The sequence below is a fragment of the Aythya marila genome (assembly GCF_965140915.1).
Source record: "Aythya marila genome assembly, chromosome: 10".
Taxonomy (NCBI): Eukaryota; Metazoa; Chordata; class Aves; order Anseriformes; family Anatidae; genus Aythya; species Aythya marila.
This window is the reverse complement of record NC_139051.1, coordinates 9,007,820-9,029,916: the sequence shown is the minus strand read 5'-3', so window position 1 is coordinate 9,029,916 and position 22,097 is coordinate 9,007,820. Positions and strand designations below refer to the sequence as shown.

General features: G+C 32.8%; 1 protein-coding gene across 3 annotated transcripts in view; it reads right to left on the bottom strand.

Moving 5' to 3' along the window:
• CFAP20DC (CFAP20 domain containing) overlaps nt 1-22,097 on the bottom strand; it is a 67,430-nt gene that overhangs the window by 36,892 nt on the left and 8,441 nt on the right. For 2 of the 3 annotated variants that reach the window (XM_082768567.1, XM_082768566.1), the window contains 7 exons: nt 21,786-21,858; nt 12,793-12,907; nt 10,463-10,619; nt 7,631-7,795; nt 4,991-5,127; nt 4,122-4,302; nt 3,404-3,559 (listed from right to left, as the gene is read on the bottom strand). In XM_082768567.1, the coding sequence (XP_082624693.1) occupies nt 3,404-3,559; nt 4,122-4,302; nt 4,991-5,127; nt 7,631-7,795; nt 10,463-10,619; nt 12,793-12,907; nt 21,786-21,858 (984 nt within the window). The remainder of the gene's footprint in view (nt 1-3,403; nt 3,560-4,121; nt 4,303-4,990; nt 5,128-7,630; nt 7,796-10,462; nt 10,620-12,792; nt 12,908-21,785; nt 21,859-22,097) is intronic. The other variant, XM_082768568.1, reaches the window with a different exon arrangement.

Sequence of the window (22,097 nt, the reverse complement as noted above, 5' to 3'; positions counted from 1 at the left end):
CAGTGAAAGAGATCATGTTGCTTTCTAAGAGAGGCAAGGTCAATCAAAATGTTTCCTGATCATATATTAAAAAATCTGCAGGCTAAAATATATGACATGCAAACCTGCAATTTCCAAATCTGAAACTATCTAACTGTGAAGACTTGAAACTGTACAATTGAGTTGCATTCTCCCAAAAATCACAAACACTTGGTGTAAAGTTCACAATATTACAGTCTGCTGCTACTTTATTGTTGAAGTTCTACACTTTCTTTTATTTCTAGTACCTATGGTTTAAATCTCAATTTCAAACTATAGTTCTGATGAAAAATAGCATGACATGAAAAACGTATGAAGATATCTATTTCACCAAGTTTCCCTGAATGCAGGCTGTACTAATCTACCAATTTTAGAACAAACAATAAACTACAGAAATGGATTTAAAGATTGAATGCACCAGATAAACATGAAAAGACCATTTTTATATTCTCATTGTTAAATTATATTTTACTGTTTGGAATGATAGTATAGAAAAAAATGTCAATTTGATTGATTAAAACCAATCTCAAATAGCATCTGAGAAAAGGGGAATTGCTCAAGTATGCAATACTCCCCTATCTTCATTAAAGGTAGTGTGGTGTGGATTATTCACTAATCTGGAAACTTTCTGGCTCCATAAAACAAGGTTACCACCAACCATATTAAAAAAGCGTCAATAAAAAATACTAAAAATGTAATAATAAAGTAGCACAGCAATAATAAAATGCTTGCTGTCACAGAATGGAGTAAATTTACTATGGCATTCAATTCTTTCTTAGTTTTGTCAGAAATATTTACCACTCTGGGCACATGAAGCAGCTTTGAGAAAAAAAAAATAAAAAAAATCTGAACTACCATATATGAAAGCAAAAGGAAGAGAAGAATGAGAATGCCAGCAGAAAACAGCTGTCTTATTGTGTTGCTCTGATTCTCCCGGTTCACTGAAAGTAGCTAGTGAAACTACTGAACAGTAGTTTGTAGTAGGAACTAGGTGGAAAGGAGGGACTTATATCTTGTACATTCATGGCTTGCACCTACTTGTTCCAGAGGACACTATTTTTCAGTCTCTAAAGGAAGACAATCTTTAGTCAGAAGCCTCAAGGCTCTTAATGTAATCTTTTTATATTAGATAGTCCTGCTAGTTTAAAGTAATCTAGTATACCATTGCCAATTATATGTAGAAAGGTGTATTTTGTAAATATACAGACATCTCATCTTATTTTTAAGCTGTAAGAGGCTGAAAGAGGCTGTAAGAATTGCAAGATGAACATGTAAGTAATGCAATTTATTTCACAAATATTTTGGACTTTTTTTTTTTTTTAAATGTCAAGAAATGAGTGACACTATTCAAACCTTTTAAGAACTACCCTTTGTTTGTGTAAGCCCAACGACCTTTTGTTTTGATCAATAACTACAAGTTTTTCAAAGGAGCATACTACAGCAGCATTCTCCTCTCTTTGATCATGCAAGATTGTGTCACTCATCTGACATTATCCGGGTAATTGCAATTACATCTAAGAGGTCATATGCAAATAAAACTGAAACAATAAGAGAAAACATTAAGTCTGCAAGTCTGTCAAATGAAGTTTTACACTAGCTTTGGAGTTCAGCAACTTCTGTAACCTGTAATCAGTGTACCATTTTGTTAATAGTCTACAAGTGAAAGATATGGAGTGTTTTGGACCAAACCAAATCCTATTATCTCTCAGCCACAAACTATACTGGAATTTCTTTTTAACTCAGCATTTCCATGTCAATTGTAATGAACAATTTAGAGTATCTTCTTAGCAAAATATGTAAATTACTATGTAATCACAACATTGCAGCAAACAAGATAAATGCAAGAATGATCACCTAAACATCTCATTAGTTCTTCTACACAGTCAGACTTATGGTAAAGCTTCCAATCGCAGCCTAACATTTTAATGAAGGTTTAAACATTGCATAAATAAGATTGGCAAACTATAAACAATACTCCCTCATTTTAGTTTTTCCCTTGCTTAAAAATAATTTACCTTTCTAAAGGTGCTATGCTGTGCACCTGCTACAGAAGTTATGTTGATTTCAGCTCAGTGATAAATCCAGAAGGTATTATGAATAGCAGTGAACAACCTCTAAAGTAATAAGAAAAGCACTTATGAAAGCTCCCCTTCTCCCACGAAATTTAAGTTAATATTTGCTCGAGCTAATGGCACAACAATTACAGTGCTGTCCCAAGATGATGATGGCTGCACAGGGCTCAAGAATACTAAATTCCTGCTTATAAGAAAAGAATGTTGTATGACAGATTCTTGTTGATACAACTTGTTTCAACTACAATATAAAAGGGGAGCCAGAAAATATTTAAGTTTTGCACTTGCTTAGGAAAGTGGTTTTGTGCCAACAACTTGCCATAGGTGTGTACATTAATACATTGTCAGAAATGTCAGGATGATGCTTTTAGCAGAGTCACTGCCACCAAACCAAGCCTGTGGGACCAGATCAAGTTTTTGGAGTTTCCAGACTAGAAAGAACATCAGTCCTAAGGTTTATGTCTTACAGTTCTGACAATGTGCATAAACAGATGCTATGAGAGAAGTCGTCACAGAAAATACTTTTTCTTTGCTTTTATTAGAAAGGTACTTAAAATATGAATTCAAATGTTAAATGGTTGCTAAGAAGGAGTAGGAGTTCTCTCATCTGAAAATGTCAGTATATTTTATGCATATGTTGCATGGTGTAATTTTATTTAAAATTATTATGTTCCTCATTTTTTGTTTGATTTTTCTGCTTTTGAATTTCCCCCCCTTCCCTGTGAACTTTTCCACAAATCATGCTTATCATTCTTTGAGATTAAGTTTTTCCACTGCCATCCTTGGAGGAAGTTCATAACTGAGCATAGCAGACTTTCCTTGATGAACAGGTTGCCTATGGGAAATTCTTCAAAACATATTAATCCAGAAATAATAAGAAAAAAATAAAGAAAATTCACCACTGATCTTCAAAAACAAAACAAAAAAAACACCCTGATATTACATGGATATCATAATAGATATCCATGCCTGAATACTTGCCTCTTCTCATACATTCGATGTTTGGAATCTTTAGTGTTAAATTTAATAATGATTTAAAGAATAAATTATTTTTAGTTCTTTCCCTTTAATCATGAGAGCATGGAGTTTTTTCTTTTTTATTCATTCACTGCTCTGGTACTTTGCTTAATCCTACAAATCTTTATCAATGCTCAAAAGCAATTCTGTTGCAGGGTGTTTGATTTCCATAATCCCTGCAGCACATACATTTATATTTTATATGAACTTCTTCTGAGTCCTTTGAAATTTACAACAAATAGTCCCCTACCCCACACAGAACTGAGATGTAAAATAACATAAAATTAGCACCACACCACTGGTTATTTCCCATGTGTTTTGGGCTGCATTTTTTATACATAATCTTCCATGATTGTTCTTGTCTGGTGATAGATCTTGTGGTAAGGGGAGCTGAAAATCTGCTCTTCCATTCTCAGCATTCTCAGACATCTTCTGAGTCTGAATTGCAGAGTCTGAAATGTAATCCAGACACATTAAATACCTGTGAACGCTCATACTGTATGTTTTTCTCACAAGAGGCATGGAAGAACAGCATACAAAGAATTGTTCTGGTATACAAACATCTTCCAGAAAGAATGGGAATCTTGTGGGGCAGCAGGAATAATGACAGATACAAGAAAGTCAAAATTTAACACTGACTATGTACACAAGGTAGACATACTATAGAAATTATTTAAAAAAAAAAAAAAAGGCTTGCAAAACCTACAAAGTAATCAAAACAAAATATATACATATCATGAGGGTAAGAGGAATATGTTTATACCCTGTAGCTACTGCAAGCAGGTGGTGGTCCCTGGCTCAAATACTTAAAATACTTAAATACAGAGAGAATGAGCATTTTTTTCATGCTCATGCAGGAGAACAAGCCGTTATTTAACATAAATGTCTTCAGTAAATAACAAGGTAGATAAAGGATGAGAAAAACTGAGAATTACATTTTACATTCAAATTCAGAATTGTGCAATAATTTTGGCAGTTTGTGAACTCTATATATGCTTCACTTTACACTCTTACCATTCTGATGTACATCTTTAGCTGTTCGGTGAGTATTTCTCTTGCCTCCTTGATCTAAAGAATCATTGCATGGTGAGAACGACAGCTCCAATCTCTCGGTGTCTTGTAGGGATTCAGTTCCTTTTCCTGAACTTTGAAGTTGGCATGATCTAGTACTTTTGCTACCCACAGTCTTTGTTACCTTGAAAGATAATACTTTTCTTAATGAAAGATAAAGATACAACTCTTTCAAACTACTCAAAGCTAAACACAGATTTTGAACTAAGTTTATTTTGGAATAAATGTTCCTTTTTAAAAAAAAAAATAATCATCATATTTTAAGGAAACTTTATGGTAGGTACAGTTTTGTGTGGTATCTTCAATCTTTACAGTCTACTAACAGGCAGATTTTTTTTTCCACTGAATGAAAGGAAAACAAAGCAAAGCAAAGTAAGGAAAAAAAAATCTAAATTTACTATCTGGATAAAAAGACAGTGAGACTTCTGGATGTTCTAGACCTCGGAAGAAGCCCTTTCTTCTTTGGAGAAAGGAATTTTGCTTTCCACCTTAGAATTTCAGTTGAATTGGTTGAGAACAACTAGTGAAAACTAGACTCTCCCTTAGCTTGCTCTTCTGCAGGCTGCACAAACCCAGCTCCTTCAGCTTCTCTTCCCATGCCACGTGCTGTAGCCACTTAAGCATTTTTTTTTGCCCTCCACTGGATGTTACAGTGCCTCTCTTGTATTCAAGGCTCACAACTGAACACAGTACTCTAGATGCAGCTTCTTACCAGTTCTGAAATAAACTTTTAGTATGACTCTCCTGTTTGTTTGCCAATCTCTTCCTTTATAGAAAAGGCAGTGGTTTCATTGTAATTTAAGCCTTCTTACCTCTCCAGATACCCTTGTACTGACTCTTCTGTTTGAAGATGGAGGTGGTCCAAGGATCTTTGATCCAAATGCAATATGTGATACGTCTTGAGTTTTATTGCTGCGTATATTGCTTTTTCCCCTATTAATCAAGCGTCCTAAGTAAAGAAAAATAGTAGTTTCAAAAATATATTACAGTACTTATAAAGAATAAATATTAATACCTTTAAAAATCGACTGAAATGAAAGAATTATGAACACTACACATACACAAAAATTATGTTCCTTTATAGCACAATCCCTAGAAATATGTAGTCAAAGTTCACTATCTTTTTACTCAAAGCAAACACACATTTTATAAAAGTGTGTCAATATACAGGCAAGAAAATGTTGGTCTATTATATAGACATATTTCTAATCTCCTTGCTTTAAAGATTTATTTAAAAAGGGGCTATTAATAAACCTTTTTTTTTTTTTTTTTTTTTTTTTGGCATGATTTCTGCAGAACTTCAATGAAAACCTTACTTGTGAGAGGAAGAAAAAACAGCTCTAATTAATAAATAACTAAACAAAAAAAATAATAAATAAGAAATAGAACGGAGGCAATACTCTCAATGTATCACACACAGCTCACCTAGTACACAAGAAGTATTTCCATGGAGTTTTGTTTTTGAAATTAATGAATCTATTGCATTACCAGGGCCGAATTCTAATACTGAAAAGGTGCACTAGTCCTGTTAAAATGTTCTAGCACTTTCATTGCATTTTTTACTGTTTAAAATCTAGATATACTTCTAAATATACTTTTGTAATTATTTTCAAACACCGAAAATGCCAAATGGTCTGCCACAAAAACAAAAGGTAGTCATGAAATGCAGGTGAATGTTTAGAGTAAAATTTAAAAGGTATGGACAGTAAAATAGTTATGTATGAAGATAATTTTATCACCAGGGTGCCAGAACTGCATGTAATAATCTTTTTTTTTTTTTTTCCTTTTCTTCTTGATTCTTCATGATTGTCAGTGAATTCTCCTTATCAGAGCTAATAAAAAATAAGGGTACCTTCACATTAATTTATAATTAAAATTTATAGCGTATGCATTTTTTTTTTCTTGCTATAACTTGAGTGTTAAATTGCTATCACTTTTGAGAATTGGATAGAAAAAAAAGTAGAAACAACATTTTGTACATTGTCTTAAGCATTTTTCATAGAATTGTTTAGTCTTCATTTAAGATAAGCTTTATTTCCATTGTCATCAATGAAATGAAAAAAAGATCATGCATTAGCAACCAAACATTGTAATTTACTGTACTAATAAGCACAAAAGAAGGCACTTTCTTCCATTAGCTTTTTCCTTTGTTCCTGATGTGACATTTGTTTCCTCCTAACAGCTGCCATTTCACAAGATTAGATGACCCAACATCAATTTCTTTAATTTGCTGACTACCTTGGGATGTTGTTAGCTCCAATTATAAAAGCTGATTTGCATGAAAATCTCTGTTTATGAACACATTAATTGACTGCAATTAATTACCTACATCAACACATAACAGTGTGTTGATGGCATAATGAAATAATATGTGTAATTAAAAGTGGATGAGACTAAAAATAATTTGGGCTTTTGATTATCAAATAAATGAGAAGTTTAGTGGCTAAAAAGAACATTTTCCAATTGAAATGTATTTAAACATACCAAAGCTTCCATTATCAAGGAGGCCTGACTTCGGAACTTTGAAATGCATGTCTGGTAGAACATATGCTATGTACATAACATGAGATTAAAAATAAAGATTAAACTTTAAGCTGAAAACATTTCATTTTCATGCAGGCCAGGGATGTTATGGTTAATTACGTTACCATATTTCTATATAAGCTATATGTATCTTCATAGTCTGGATGACAAAACTTGAGGTTTAACTAGGAGACTTGTTTCAAACAAACATTTTTTTTTGTTTAAATATATCACTCACACTATTGTACTTATTTAAGTTTTACAGTCCCTCTTGTTTTGACAACCTAACCAAAAATGTATGATTTTTGAGTGCTGTCACCAAGTGGCTGAATTCCAGTTTCTTTTGCTATTTAAAAAGCAAACTTGTAATTGAACTTCACAACACAATTTTGGCATGACTACTTGTAGGGCAATAACACTTTAAAATATTATTTGCCCTTTAGTATCACAATAATGGTACTTGCATATAAAAAAAAGCTGAATCTAATTTAAATAAGTAAATACATCAATGGTCTTATTCGAGGCAAAAATCTAAAACCCTTCCTATTCATTTCAGAATAGCGGAGAATATTCTTGGTCATATTCTTATATGAGTTTTGTTACTGTAAACAAACACGTATAAACGTACTTTTCAAAGAAGTGTAAAAACTGAACAGCCTCACTTTAATGTACATTTGAAAGACATACCTCATAATTATTGTTATTATAAATCCCACGCTTGAGTAAGAACTGTTCAGGTTGCACACACATCTCTGAAACTATAGAATAAACATGTGTCTGTGTGCTCATGCTATTACAGTTGTACAAGGGTTGTGATGTATTTTAAGACACTGGAAAATTTTAACATGCACTTTTGCAAAAAAAACAACAGTTATTTGTATGTTATTTGTATTTGATCATATTCACAGCATTTTAGTACATTAGAATACCTGTTTCTTGCATTGTTACTGGATAACTCTTGCATTTTATTTCTGGCTTGTGAATTTTAGTCAAGTTCAGCAATTGTGTAACTTGCGGCACATCTGTATTTAGCTGGCAGGTTCGAGGAATAACATTTATGGTCTCATATGGTGTAAATGGAACAAAGCACATACCTAGAATCAAAAAACATGGGCTTTACTTCATCCACAGATCACTCAATGAAATTAAATTGGATTTACACTATTAGTTTATTAGATTACAAATATCATAACAATTTAGTAGATGACAGTAATTTGAAAACTTTACTATAATTGTTAATTTTGAGACAATACATGTTATTTTTTAAGATTTTTTGTTTGTTTGTTTTTAGGCCAAAAATTCTGAATAAATTTAAACTAAAAAATTCCATATTAATGTATGGAATAGTCAAAGTAAAACCAATTGTTTGATTTGGCAAGTGAACAAGTGAAACATAAGGATAAAATACATTTTGCTAATATTTGATTACAATTACACTTTAATTCTAATACTGCTATACTGATTTCAAGACAAAGTGATCATCTGAAAATGGCACTGGTATCAGTGGGATGGAAGTGGTAAATAGCAAAGTGCCATATATGCAAATAAAGATTTTGACAAGTTTTAATTCCAAACTTTGGATACCATTACACTTCTTTTACACTAAACCAAAAAGCTGTTGACCTATTTGTTCTCCTGACAGCAGGCACTAGTAGAACATGATCTGATTGACTCTGCTTTCCCTTTGATAACCAATATAAACTGAGTTTATGGAAGTTATTTTCTATGAAGAAATGATTCCAGAGTCAGAACCCTTCCTGAAGTCCTGAGGTAAATTCTTACCAATTTTTAGAAAACTAGACTACAGTGAGCTAATGAATGTTAGTCTATTTTCCTTGGATAAGAAGAGGAATATATAAACCAAAAGCTAAACATGAATAATGGATCAAGAATTAGGAACCTAACAAAAATTCAGTTGTCTCATGCCATATTTCAGCAGTGGACACATTTATTTAAACAAGATAAATGCTAGCTACTTGTTTTTCACCAAGCCTGTATACTATTTATTTACCACACTAAGACAATACTTTGTTAGAAAAAACAACACATAATGTAACTTTAGGATTATATGGAAACTGGAATCTATGTATATAGCAGGTGTATGCACCTCAATATCACAGGGCAAAGGTGATATTTTCTTTCCTGTTCCATCTCAATGATCTCATTTAGAAATAATTTCCTAGTATACGTGGTTTTTCCTTTCCATTTGCAATCATTTTAAGAATACAAAACACAGTGTATATAAGCTACTACAGAAGAATAACACGTTACACTTTGAAATCACTACTCCCACCACTGAGGAGGTTTAAGCAAAGAACTTGACCCTCATTAAAAGTTATGATGTCACTGCACTAAATGGAGCTGAACTGATCAAGTCCCAGTCATCTGAGAGGAAAAAAGGTTTATCAAATCATGATCGTTAACTGAAAATTAATTAATAACAAAAAATGTCTATTGTTTTTCTGTAATTGGGTATGAAGTATACAGCTATTTTAATGCAGCCAAAACCTTGAGCTGTAACCTAATTTTAAAACTTGCCTAGATAAGGAAATTCATAATCATACAGAAAATACTAATGCCCACCAGCTGTGTAATAATCATAGAATTGATAATCCAGTAATTAAAAGTGCAGTTTTTTACCATGCCTACAGTTCATTAAATCTGTCTACTCATTATGTTAACCACATTTTTGAATTTTGGAACTCATTTAGACCATTTATGTGCATTTCAAAAACTGTTTAGAATGGAAGACAGAAAATAATGCATTGATGGAATTGAATTAAATTAAAGCCAGTGATGTCTCTAACTGCACATTCCATTGAGAATTTACTGGATTCTCTCTGTAGTCACTTAGTGAATTAATATTTTTTTTCCAAGCTCACCAGAAGAATCACAATGATTGCTCTCCCATATTGGTTTAGGTTTTCCAAATGGAAGATAAATTTTGTTACACTTACAATACTGCTACCCATCTGCTAAACATCCCTCCTTCAGAAAACAGAACCCTTTCTTTCTGGTGTGTCCTCTGAAAGCCAAAAAATGAAAATCTGAATGATATTGAAGCTGAATTTGATCTAGGCTTCTTCTAAATAAGAAAGTGTCAGTTGTGCTTTTTCAGTTCCTCCTCTATTACTGTAAATACCAGTGAGGAATGAAGTTCTCTCCCTTAGAAAATAATGATTCAGGATTTTGATCCTGGTTTGGTGATGGGTAGGCTTTGACCAATATCCTGCTCTATTATAATCTCTAATTTTTCAATCCACCACCAAAATTACTTTCCCCATAAAAAAGGACACCATAGGATAAACGGACTAGAGATCACAGAGAGGTATTTATGATAGCTTCATACAATATTGTTTTGTTAAAGTTTTGTTTAGAATTATTTAAAAAGAAATCCTCCATCTGCTCCTAAACTCCAAAACAAAGAAAATAAGTACCAGTCAAATGCTCTCTCTTTTCAGATACCCTCTTCTTGGCCAAAGCCTTCTATCAGTGTAAGAAACCATAATTAAAACAAGTTGTCTACTTGATAAAACTTACCAGAATTTCTTCAATAAAATACTTTTAATGTATTCAATGCTTAAGCAGATGAGTACACATTTATTTGTCACCTGAAATCCAACAGATTTAATATGCTGCACTGTCACTTTAATTTTCACAATATCGTGTAATCTTTCAAACTGCAATTCTGATGACCAAGAAGCTTTTGATTTTATAATATGAACAGTTATGATTAAGTCTACAAAGTAATTATAACACACCATCTTCCTCGGCTGTATCTTGAGGCTTGGATTTTAAAGTGAAGATCTTTCTCAGCTTACAGTTAGCTGAAATAATAATTCCATCCAAAGACTGGAAGACAGCTCCTCTGAATATTTCACTGGTGAATGCTACCAAGTCAATACACATATTGCACCACTAGAAAAAGAAAACGATATTCTTTAATAAAACCCAAACACTAATCATTGCAGAAGAGTGTATAGTTATCAATAAATGAAGCCTCTGCAGAGTATTAGATTTCACAGGCTGTGATCCATAATGCATAATATTTTGATATTAAAAAAGGTATTTCTGTATTTGCTTTTATGACTATTTTTTATATGAACAAATCACTACATATGACCTACTGACTGCCAGTCCAAGTGAACTCAGTTCCCTAGCATATCCATAATATGTTTTGCAGCTATTTCAAAGTAAGCAACTTGTAAGAAAATGTATTTATTGAAGGTATTCTGGAAAAAAATAGTCAACATTACTTTGTAAGTTACTTATGCTCTTAAGTGCTTAAATGCTCCAAAGGTTATACTTGTACGTGGAGATTTTTTTTTATTTTTTTGGGGGGGATTTGTAAGAAATGACCTCTCCCAAGCTTGTGTCCATTATACACTCAGGCAAATTTCCAGTATGGACAAGACCCCAGTGTACTATAAGATCTTAAAATTACTTCTCATTTATAATAAATGTTACCCACTCCTTTAAGACATTTCAGGAAAACAAATTAAATAATGACAACTAACTCGGTTGCTGACAATCTCACTTAAATATGTATTTTAATTCGCATCAGATAATTGTTCTGTTTGTTTGAGGAAACACTGTTAGAACACTAACATCAGCGTCTTACACTCTTCTGCACTATTCCAGTAGTTCTTAAAATTCTCTCTTTTTTTTTTTTTTTTTTTCCATTTGAACATTGCATATTGCTTTTTTATAATTATTTTTATAATACAGATAAAGATTTATAATACAGATTTATAAATATTTTTATAATAAAGAATGAATAGCTAATCAGCTAAGGTATAAAATAAGTTAAACTATAATAGCCTTGTAAAAGACCTACTTAGTCACTGAAAGTAATATACCCCTTTCTTTAAGTAAAAGCTGCAAACTAAAAAGAGAGATAACCACTTAAAAAAGAAAGATTCTTTTGTATCCATATACTCCAAGAAATACAAACCTACTCTTTAAGAGTTAGGGCATTTTAAGGGTAAAGGGTTAAGTTTATTAAAATATTTTGTCATTATAATTGAACAGAGCATTTAGGTCTCTGATGAATCTTTGATTATTTAAATTAAAATACATAACTGAAGTTCATATTCTGATTGAATTTAATTTAATATACATTAATGCATACTTTAATCTTGAAACATTTCTGCTAGCCTGAGACCAAGAGCAACTAACTGAAATCATACTGAAGAAAAATAATTTTATTTCAGTGGATGCTGAAATAATGGCAACTTCATGGGTATGGTCTGATGCATATTAATTTTTTTTTTTTTTTAAAATCAGATCTTTCCAGAAAGTAGAAAACTCCTGAAATCTAAAATTACCATGGCAGCCTTCAGCTAAACTACCTTAAAATAAGTCATAACTTCAGAGGCTTCTGTAAAATATTATCTCCCATGTCTAGCCTCAAATCCACAACCCTTTAATGCAGTAATTGTTATCTAGTTGAAATCTAATTATTCACATCTTCAAAGTATTTTCTAAAGCAGTATTTGAGATTTGAGTCTTTAGAAGGTTATATGGTAACCTCTCAAGTTTTCCGTCTTGACAGGTATTATCATATGCTGGGGCTGGGTATGGGATAGAAGAACATAGGGGAGAAGGTGACGGCCATTGCTTTATCTTCTTCAGTTTGAAATATACAGTGTTTTATATATTCTGGAATCTGGAGAATCCTGAAGTACATGAAAGTAGCCATCAGCTACAGTTGAAAGCTGCAGCTCCAGCAAATGTAAAAGGTCACCACAGGAGAAGGTACATGTGAACAGGAACACTAAAGAGAAGAATTAGAGACACAGAGAACTTGTACACAGGCTGAATAGACAGTTAAAGTGACAGATAAACACATCACAATCAGTATTAATCTTGGAAAATGAGAACGAACTCTTCCTGGTAGAAGGGTGGAAGAGTAGAAGTATGAAGTGGTTCTGATACCATCCAGTAGATGGGGCATAGACTTACTGTGAATTAACAGGAACTGCATTCTAAAACAAACAGTAATTTCAGCAGAGCTGTAGAATTAAATGAAATCCTTCTGCTAAAAAAGTCTGCTCAACCACAGTTCAAGGAATGTTCCTGAAGTACCTACTATTTTGCGCTTGATCACGTGTAGAGGAATTTTTGCATGCAGAGGGGTTACAGACAACTCCTTGTGGACCGTTGATAAATACAATCTTCTTTTAATATTTCCTAAATCAGTTATCCTGCAAAACAAAAGCAGGAGAGAACAGAATTGATCTTTGTCAATTCAATAATCTAGTATCTTTGGCAATCACAAAAAAACCCTGGTATTCATATGCAGAACCTTTATGTCAGTGATAGCAATAGAGAATTTAAGAATTACTTCTTTTACAAGATGAGTAATGAGATTTCCTTCTCAAATTCAACCTTGGTGGCTATATTCCTGCATATATCAAATCACTTTACATGCTAATTTTATTTCAACAGTCTACACTCTTTCCTAGATTTCCATAGCCCTTCAGACTATGAAAGAATTCAATTTGTTTGAAGTGCGAACCCAGTAGCCTTTAATAATCACACTTGTTTCTGCCCCTTAAGCTTGTGTTATCTTGGGACACACTGTCACCTGCTAACTAGAAAAACATTATTTGCTTTCTTTTCCTAAAAATGCCTCTGTCATTTTATATAGACTCTTTGTTGGCTTAAAAATAAGACATTGTCTGATCGTTTCACTTTCTGAGCACATACCTTCAAATGGGAAACATAATACAGAAGTTTATTGCTCACTATTCAGGTCATCTCACAGTGACACCAAGGACACTGAATTCGAACATTTCTAATAGATTTAGACCACAGCCGTGATCATAAAGATTAGGTTTGCTTTAAACTGATAAAGAGACTGCTTATGCTCTGCTTTCTTCAAGTTTTGTGAGCAGCAAAATGTTGATATTGCCCAGCAATACCACCCTGTGAAACTGGAGAACAGACTTTAAAAGTTGCAATCTCTGTGGGGAAATGATGATTAATTTACCTATTATTTTTGAACAAGCCCATTTTTAACAGATGGGTATTTCTCTATAATTAGCAGTCCCTCTGACAAGAGGACAAATAATTACAATAAACAACTTTCTGTCAGTTTTCATTTCTTATAAAAAGTAATTACTCATAAATAATTATGATTCAAATGCTGAGTTCTACTTTAAAATTGTGAGACTGCCTTGTAGGCTACACATTTTTTAAATTAAAACACTTTTTAATTAGCAAGGACTACCTGTAGCTGAACTAATGAAATGCTGTCACCCAAAATTTGCTGATAAACATCCTGAAACGTTCTTGGGATTCCTTGGGGCAACTTAGAAAGGCATTAACTCTGGAGCAAGTTACACATTTCATCTATTTTTGTGAATTCAATATTTCAACCCACGACAGCATTCAGTTCAAAAATCACTGAAAGTATGTGAATATTAAAGGGCTCTACTAGTACGGCTGATAAAAACAGGTTGTTTCCCCAAGTTGTTATGAGCATCAGGCAAAGCAAAAAAAGTTCACAGGCCTTACAGGTCTTGCTGCTTCTTTGCTCTCCCTTGCTGAACTTTGCCACCTGATCTTTAATCTATCCGTCCTCATAACATCAGTGGGTAAATCAAAATGGAGTGGAAGAGCCTACTAGCAGTTTCTTTAGAGAGACTAGTAGTTCCTCAAATAAGTTGCATGCACCTCAAGGCAGGAATTTCACTTCTGTGCCAGGGTAAAGCATTGCATCCTCAGCACTGATATTGAGAGTAGAATTCAGTATCAGCTGCACATATATTTATGAGTGGATGAATAGTACCATCAACCCCCTGAAAAGTGCTTTCACCATAGGACCTTAAAGCGTCTTACAATGATAGCATTCTGGGCTTGATTTTGCTTTTGAAGAAATTGGGGTAAAATGTGAAATAATTCACTTAATATCATGAGCAAGTTGGCCACATAGCTAAACCTGTGCTCCAGGTCCAGGCTCAGTTCCATCCATCATATTTCATATGATATATGAAATTCTCATATACCCATTGATGAAAAACCCATGGCTGCATTTTTTCAGAAATTCTCTACACTGCTCTAAATCCTGCTGTTCAGAAGTGCTATGAAACTAAGGCACCAAAGAATTTTAAAGAACTGAAGTAGTGGTTGTTTGAAACTGCCCTATGTGCCCTGGTTATGTGTATAGCTGAGGAGCCTGGTAGTTGCAGTAAACTGTGCTGAAAAACAAATAAAAATACTATTCCTGATGAAACTCAGTGTTATTCTCAATGGAGAATGTTGCTTTAAATAATGCCATGACAAAACAGTAGGACCCTGAACTTAAGCCATGCATATCTCCAAATAACTGGCTATAAAATCTTAATTTCACTTTATAACATTAGTTCAAGAAATATGTTGAAATGACAGTTTATTTTTGTATGAATATTTTTATCTTTCTCTCTTCTGAAAAATATTCACTGTAATAAAAAGAACATTACTAAATGTAAAGCTCATTTGCATTCTGAACTGCAATACAAAACAGTCATTTAGATAAAAATATACACATTTATATCAGAAATATATGTCTAAAATAAAATGCTTTTTTGTGATGGCATGTATGCTATAAAGAAGAAGCAAACCCTAGATATATAGTTATAATCACACCTAAAGAAGTTTAAAACTTATTTCAGCAGATAAATTTAGAACAATAAAAATATTTATATTCTACAGTAGAAATGAGGTAAACATTTGAAGAAGGGGCAAAATTGGAGAAAGAAGGTGGTCTTAAAATTCTATAAAATAATTTATGTTTTTGTAGAAGAAACAGAATTATTCAGGAATTGGTGAAACTTTGACTCAGTTACATTGCTCCTTGGGAAATAAAATGAAACAAATGTCTGATGAAACACTTATCTGAAATAATTCAGACAATGGGAGTTAGAACTTTAGAACTCTCACTTGTAAAATGATTCAAGAGTACTTGTATTGAAACTCAACCTTTTTTCTCTTATCAAACAGCATCACCTATGTTAAACCTAAAAAGAAGAAACATCTGTACTACATTTCTTGATTTTCAAAGATGTATTTAAAAAAATCTATATTAAGAGTTAATGTATTTTTATTACATCTGTGTTTGAGTATTTATATCTAAGGGTCAGACATGTGATAGAAAAGTAATGAGACTATGTTGAGAAAAATGAGGTAGTCAACAGGAAAATCAACCTCATTTATAATAATATTCCTGTGATCAGCAGGTGCATAACTCTCTCAGCTATGGCCATTAACTGCATTCATTTCACACTTAACATCTACATTTGCAAAACATTTGAAAGTAAAATTACCTTCCAATTCAATTTTCAATTTTATTTTATATAGTCTACTTTGATTGACTATTCTCCTCACAATGGTAACTATAGTGAGATTGCAAGTAAATAGTAGCAACTACCCAAGAGTATAGATAAACTCATCTTCTCAGATTACCTATTCACTTTGCTATGCTGTATGTATAATAATTTATAACCATTTGTTAATGTTCAATTCAAGGCTTAAAATGAACTTAAAAAAATGACATTGGACTGTTGAAGGGATGCTTCATTTATTAGGCTCACTTGTTCTTAAAATGAAAGTGTTTTTCTCCTTATAAATGACTTAACCTGGAAGTTTACCAAACATGAAAGCAGATATTTCATTAATGTTGCTATGCAAAGAGCAACTGTCATGCAATTTATTATTCATGGAAATTTCTATATATCCTGGTTGAAATCCAGGCAGAATCCTCTGGTAAAGTTTAACTATTAGTATGTTAGCATATTAGGTCTTAGTTATCATAGGGCCTTTTTCTCCATAAACGCTACATGATTCACAAATGTTGGATAGTACCATCATCAGCGCCACTTTAAAGACAGAAAAACAGAGGAATAATAATGGTTAAGTGATTCGCCATGGTCACAGATTCTTAAATTTGCTTTTTTTTAGGAATGGTCTGTATTTCATTCATGTTTTATTTTACTCGCTACTTGTAAATTGGTCTTGTAGGAGATATTATCTTATTGAACTGCCTGTCTGATCTTCTGAAATCCAGAGCACTGTATTCTGCCCTCATTAAAACAGACTTAGTTATGTGATAATCAATCAAATCTCTACAAAACAGAAGACTGAGAAGATTTATATGTCACATAGGCCTAGGGAACAAGATGCAAAGAACCATCTTTCTTTTTATATACTGGAATTTTCTATGTTGATAACCTTTTTCTGGAGACAAGGAAAAAAAAAAGAAAACAACAACAACAAACCAAAACAACAACAAAAACCCACACAAGTCCCCTTAAACAGTATCCATAAAAAGGCAGTACCACAGGTGGCTGGTTCAGAAAGAGAATCATGAAATCTGACAGCTAGAATATAAAAGCTTTCCAAATGCTAGCAATTATGAAGAAATGGTGATTCCTGAGCTCTCTCTGCAAGATATTGACATACTTGCAATCAATTCTCCAACGGAATGATCTGATATTTTCAATGATCAAGAATAATTTGTTGTAAAAGCTTCATTACACATAGAACTTCACAAACTTCCCCAACCTCCCCCTGCAAAAAAACACTGTGGAAATGGTCACTGATATTTTCTTACATGTTCTGGAATCTTCTATAAATATTTTAACATCTTGGTTTTGATACCTGCTCATTCATGTGGCTCTTTCTCTCATTTTCAAGTATTTAGTAAATTCTTTTTAACGGCATGGTGGTATGTGCCTGTGAAGCACAGCCAGCTGTGGCAAATCATTTAGAAAACTGTAATTCTAGAAAATAGGTTTTGATTTGTTCAGTATAGACAAAGTACTCTAATGAGTATTAATATGTGGAAAGTTTAGTGCATATATCTTTTCCAGAATCAAATTATCCTTATAATGCAGTTATTTATGCCTGTAACTAATTCTGTTGTGTCTTTTCTTTAGTTTATTGGCTGTTATTCTTTTCACTTTATTTTTCGTTCCACGAATTTATCTACTCAAGAGAGACAATCAGTCTTTTCATGTTTACAAAGAAAAGGTTATGTTCATACCTGCTATATGTAATACATCTTTTAAGTACAGACATATTTCTCACATTTAAACCTTTTATTCTAATTACTGAATTATGTGAATTGCTAAGAATTCTGCCTTTAAAAAGACAAAACTAAGTTTTCTTGCTAACACTGGTTCCTACATTTATCTTACTCGACATATGAACATCCAGAACAACAAACCCTACCAACCAAACATACACGATTCAATCTACTGCATGTTATTTAAAGTGATGCACCAGCCAAAATACACATAATAAATATTTTTCTTCACTTTATAAAGTCTTAGAGCACAGCTATTTATTCTGTAATATCATCAGGACATCAGCCATTCAGAACCTCAGAATTTATGTATTAGTCAGATATCAGATATCATGCTAGTCTTGTCTGCTTTAATTGTGCCAGGATTTGATCACTTTTTTATTTTTTTGTTAATTCTCATAAGTTACTATAAAAAGATTATCATCAAAATAACTGATAACACTCCACTTTTTAGCCACCTGTGCCTCCAGGTGTCAGTAATTTCATCAGTGTTTCAGGATGTGTATTCAGCACCACCATCCTCATTTCTTTCTTTCTAGCCTTGGAAAACATGTACATTTACAACAAATTTGGAATCTACACTTTTTAATATATATATATTTTTTTGTTATAAAAACATGAAAAACTTATTCTGAATTCTCGCCTTCAATAACTGAAGAAACAAGAAATTACTCACTTGGGAATATTCTTGTTCTGCAGCTGCAAAATACCTGACAATACTCTAGAAAAAGGCTCAAAACCTTCAACAATGAAAAAAGTCTTTCTCCGTGCCTCATGTTTTATACTGATTATTTGAATGAACAATGGAACTATTGATATAAGAAGACTTAGAATAGGTTTACAGCTGCAGAAGCAGTCAAAGTCATCAAATGTGAGAAATTAGACATATCTGCAGAATAAAGCTTTATCCCGAATAAAGATTTATCCTGACCAGGGGGAGGAAAAATACCTATCTTTTTCAGAACAAATGCCAATATAACTAGTGACTTATTTTTAAACCAGGCCTGTGAATTTTGTTTTCAATTCTATACTAATTGCATGAATCCTTTTTTATATCTGACAAGTAGGACAAATTTATAACCACTCCAATTTTCAGTGTTTTGGATGTTTAAAAGTATCATGCAACAATGAGGTAGTTAACTCTCTGTAATGTACTTTCAAAATAACTTGAGAAATATTACTCCCACAACTTGTATGAAAGAACTTGGGGGGAAGAAAAAAGGCAGACCAAATTCCAAGGATATATACAAGGCCACACGGCATTTCAGTACATAACCAGAAACAGAACTCTAACTCTTGTTCGTGCCCCAGATATCTCTATACTTTTCTCTGTTGGGAGGGGAGAAATCTATAGTACAATTTAAAGGTCTGTTTTCTCACATCAACAACTCTACCTGTTTGCTGTAAAACTTATTATATGACTTACTAATTTCCCATGATACCTAACATCTAATAAAAACACATCAGGAATAAAGTATGACAAATGACTGGCATTATAGTATTTTAAGAATGAATGTATGTGTGCTTGACAAGATGCCAAGCAGAAATGCTAGCACCTGCACATGTCCATATATTGGGAACTAAACCAAGAATGCCAACACAAGCCAGATGCTGTTTTCTTTTATGCACAAATATTTTCCAAACATTGAGCTACTTTTGCTTTTTCAGAAAGGTAGCAAAATCCATAATTCTGAGGATTTAACAACCAGCTACTACATTTACAACAGATGGTTATATCCAGTATTACTAACAGCTTTGCTATTATTTGCTTCAAAAAGGCTGCATAAATTACATGCTCTCTACCTTATTTCAGATTTTATTATGCTTCACCAAATTCTTCATCCACAATTTATTTTACACATTTCTTAGGCAGATCAATACATTGATTGTTAATGTGGTGATACTCATCTATTCATGCCCTCTAACAAAGTACCTACATTTCTACTTAATTTTTTTTTTCCAAAGAAAAGGCAAGACAGATAATTTAAACAGTTGTTTGCACATTCAGTATTTATGACAGGAATCTTGCATGACTGGTTGAAAGGAGCAAGTTAGAAGGTTTAGCTCAGCTGACGCCAGCAGTGATGGATGGCCTTGAGGAAATTCTTGTTTGCTGATCAGATAAGTCACTGAATAAAATGCAGAAGTGAGGATGAAACTCAAACTATATTCATACTATTTCTACTTACGCAGAATGGGAGGGGAAGAAATGTACCATAAAGCATCGTTTGCTGCTGTTATAGAACTTGCCAAAGTGTTTTTTACTTAAAAATAAATTTGCATGTATGATGGCTTGGTATGGTATGAATTTTCACATGAAGCTACTCAAGGATTCAGTAGTAAGACTAAACTATAAGTACGTAGCCAGACTACGTAAAAAACTGTCTTGGACCATTGAACTCCAGGAAGCACCAGCACAATCAATATTCTGTCCACAAACAAGCAACAGATTCCTTTCAAAACATTTGAAATAAAAAGAACTGAATGGCAGTCACTTATTACTAGTATGTATAAGCAACAAGAAGGAAGAAGGACTTGCCTTCATTAGTTGCTGGATTATCAGGAGTCTTCTAAAATAAAATACAGTGTCTATTTTGCAAGTATTTGCACAGAGTTTATTGGTACATCAATAAATTACAGCTGATTTCTAATACAAAACATTACTTTTTTGAAATAAGTTTCTATCATCTTCTACATATATACCTTTTGGTAGCTTTGGTTACTTTGAATGCATAAGCACAATTTTATTACAACGTAATTAAGTAGTGAAACACTTACACTGAATTAAACATTTATTCTTTCATAAAAATTCAATGGAAATGTATTAAGACAGATTACTTCATCAACATAGGCACTGAAACCACTGCATGTAAGAGGAGAGAGAATTACGATTTCTACCAGGCTGTCTGATAATACTGATTTAGAATCTGGAATGTTAACAGAAAAAATAAAAGAAGTAAAAAATAAAAGTTACAACTATTTAAATATATTAAATTTATATAGTAAATATAGTCAAATATTGTCAACGTAGTGAATGTTTATATATGCTACATATAGCAAATACAAATGCAATGGGAGGTAACAAGAAAAGCAATGAGAAACCGTAAAGCCTTGATATAAGCTCAAAAGAGAAACTGCAAAGAACAAGGGAAGAGGCAGCAGAAAAGTAGAGTTCTCATGGTTATTAAAAAAAAAAAAAAAAGAAGAAATAAAAACAAGTGATAAAAAAGGGAAAATGAAAGAGGAAGAATTGCAGAGAAGTTCTTGATAAGAGGTATAGATGAACGTCCAGAAGAACCAAACCCAGTACAAAACCATAGGCAATTTGAAGATATGTTCCTGAACCTGGCACTAAGCCTCTGCCATCTGTCTACAGAATGCCTATGAGAAGCAAATCTGTGTACTTGGTTTCTGCTTACTGCATGACTTATCTTGTTTATTTAGTCCCTTTTGCTAAACACTTTTAGAAGTAATACAGCAATTAAAACCATAGGAGCAGAAAGTGTAAGCAGAACTACACTCAGGAAATTCATCAAAGAACAGAGAAGTTACAGAAAGACAAACAAAAATAAAATTCAGCACTGAGTTTACCCAGTTTAATTACATATCATTTAACTCATCTATTCTTGCAGGGCTTCTAATGACATAATATTTATTTTGTTAATCTAATTATTAGAATATTTCTTTTTCCCCTAAAGCAATGGACCCTGGAATAGTGATTGATAAATTTCTTATCAATTTTTGGGAGATCCTTGTGAGCCAATATTTTGTTTGATAAATTCAAGTCCCATTTCTTCAGTCTTACCATCTTCATTCACGATTTTAAGAATCTTTTTAATCTTCAGAGGAATGTCAGTAGTTAAAATATCCAAGAAATAATGATCTCATTAGCTTAATTACTTCTTATTGACTTGGTAAGTCATTGTGCTTTAATGGAAAATCTGCCATTACAATTAATGGTTGCAATCAGGCATCCGCTTTACATTAAGCATTCAAGGAAATTTTATGCATCTTACAGTAACTCAGTGGAGAAGTCTTGTCCCAATGGCACAAAAATCTGAAGTGTCAGAAACTGCTGGATCAGTCCCACTAGAAACAGAAAAAAAATAATTATGCTGTGTGCGTACAAATACACCTTTCACCATCAAGCATTTCAATGCTGTACTATACAGTTTTGCTCTTGCAATACTATTTTCCAAGGTTCACTAAACACATGAACATGAAAAAAAAAAATCAAACTGCAGTGAAAGTGTTATTTTAGAAGTTTCATCTGTGTCGTTACGAGGAGTTCTCATGAAAATAAAAGAAACCGATTTTTTATGTACACT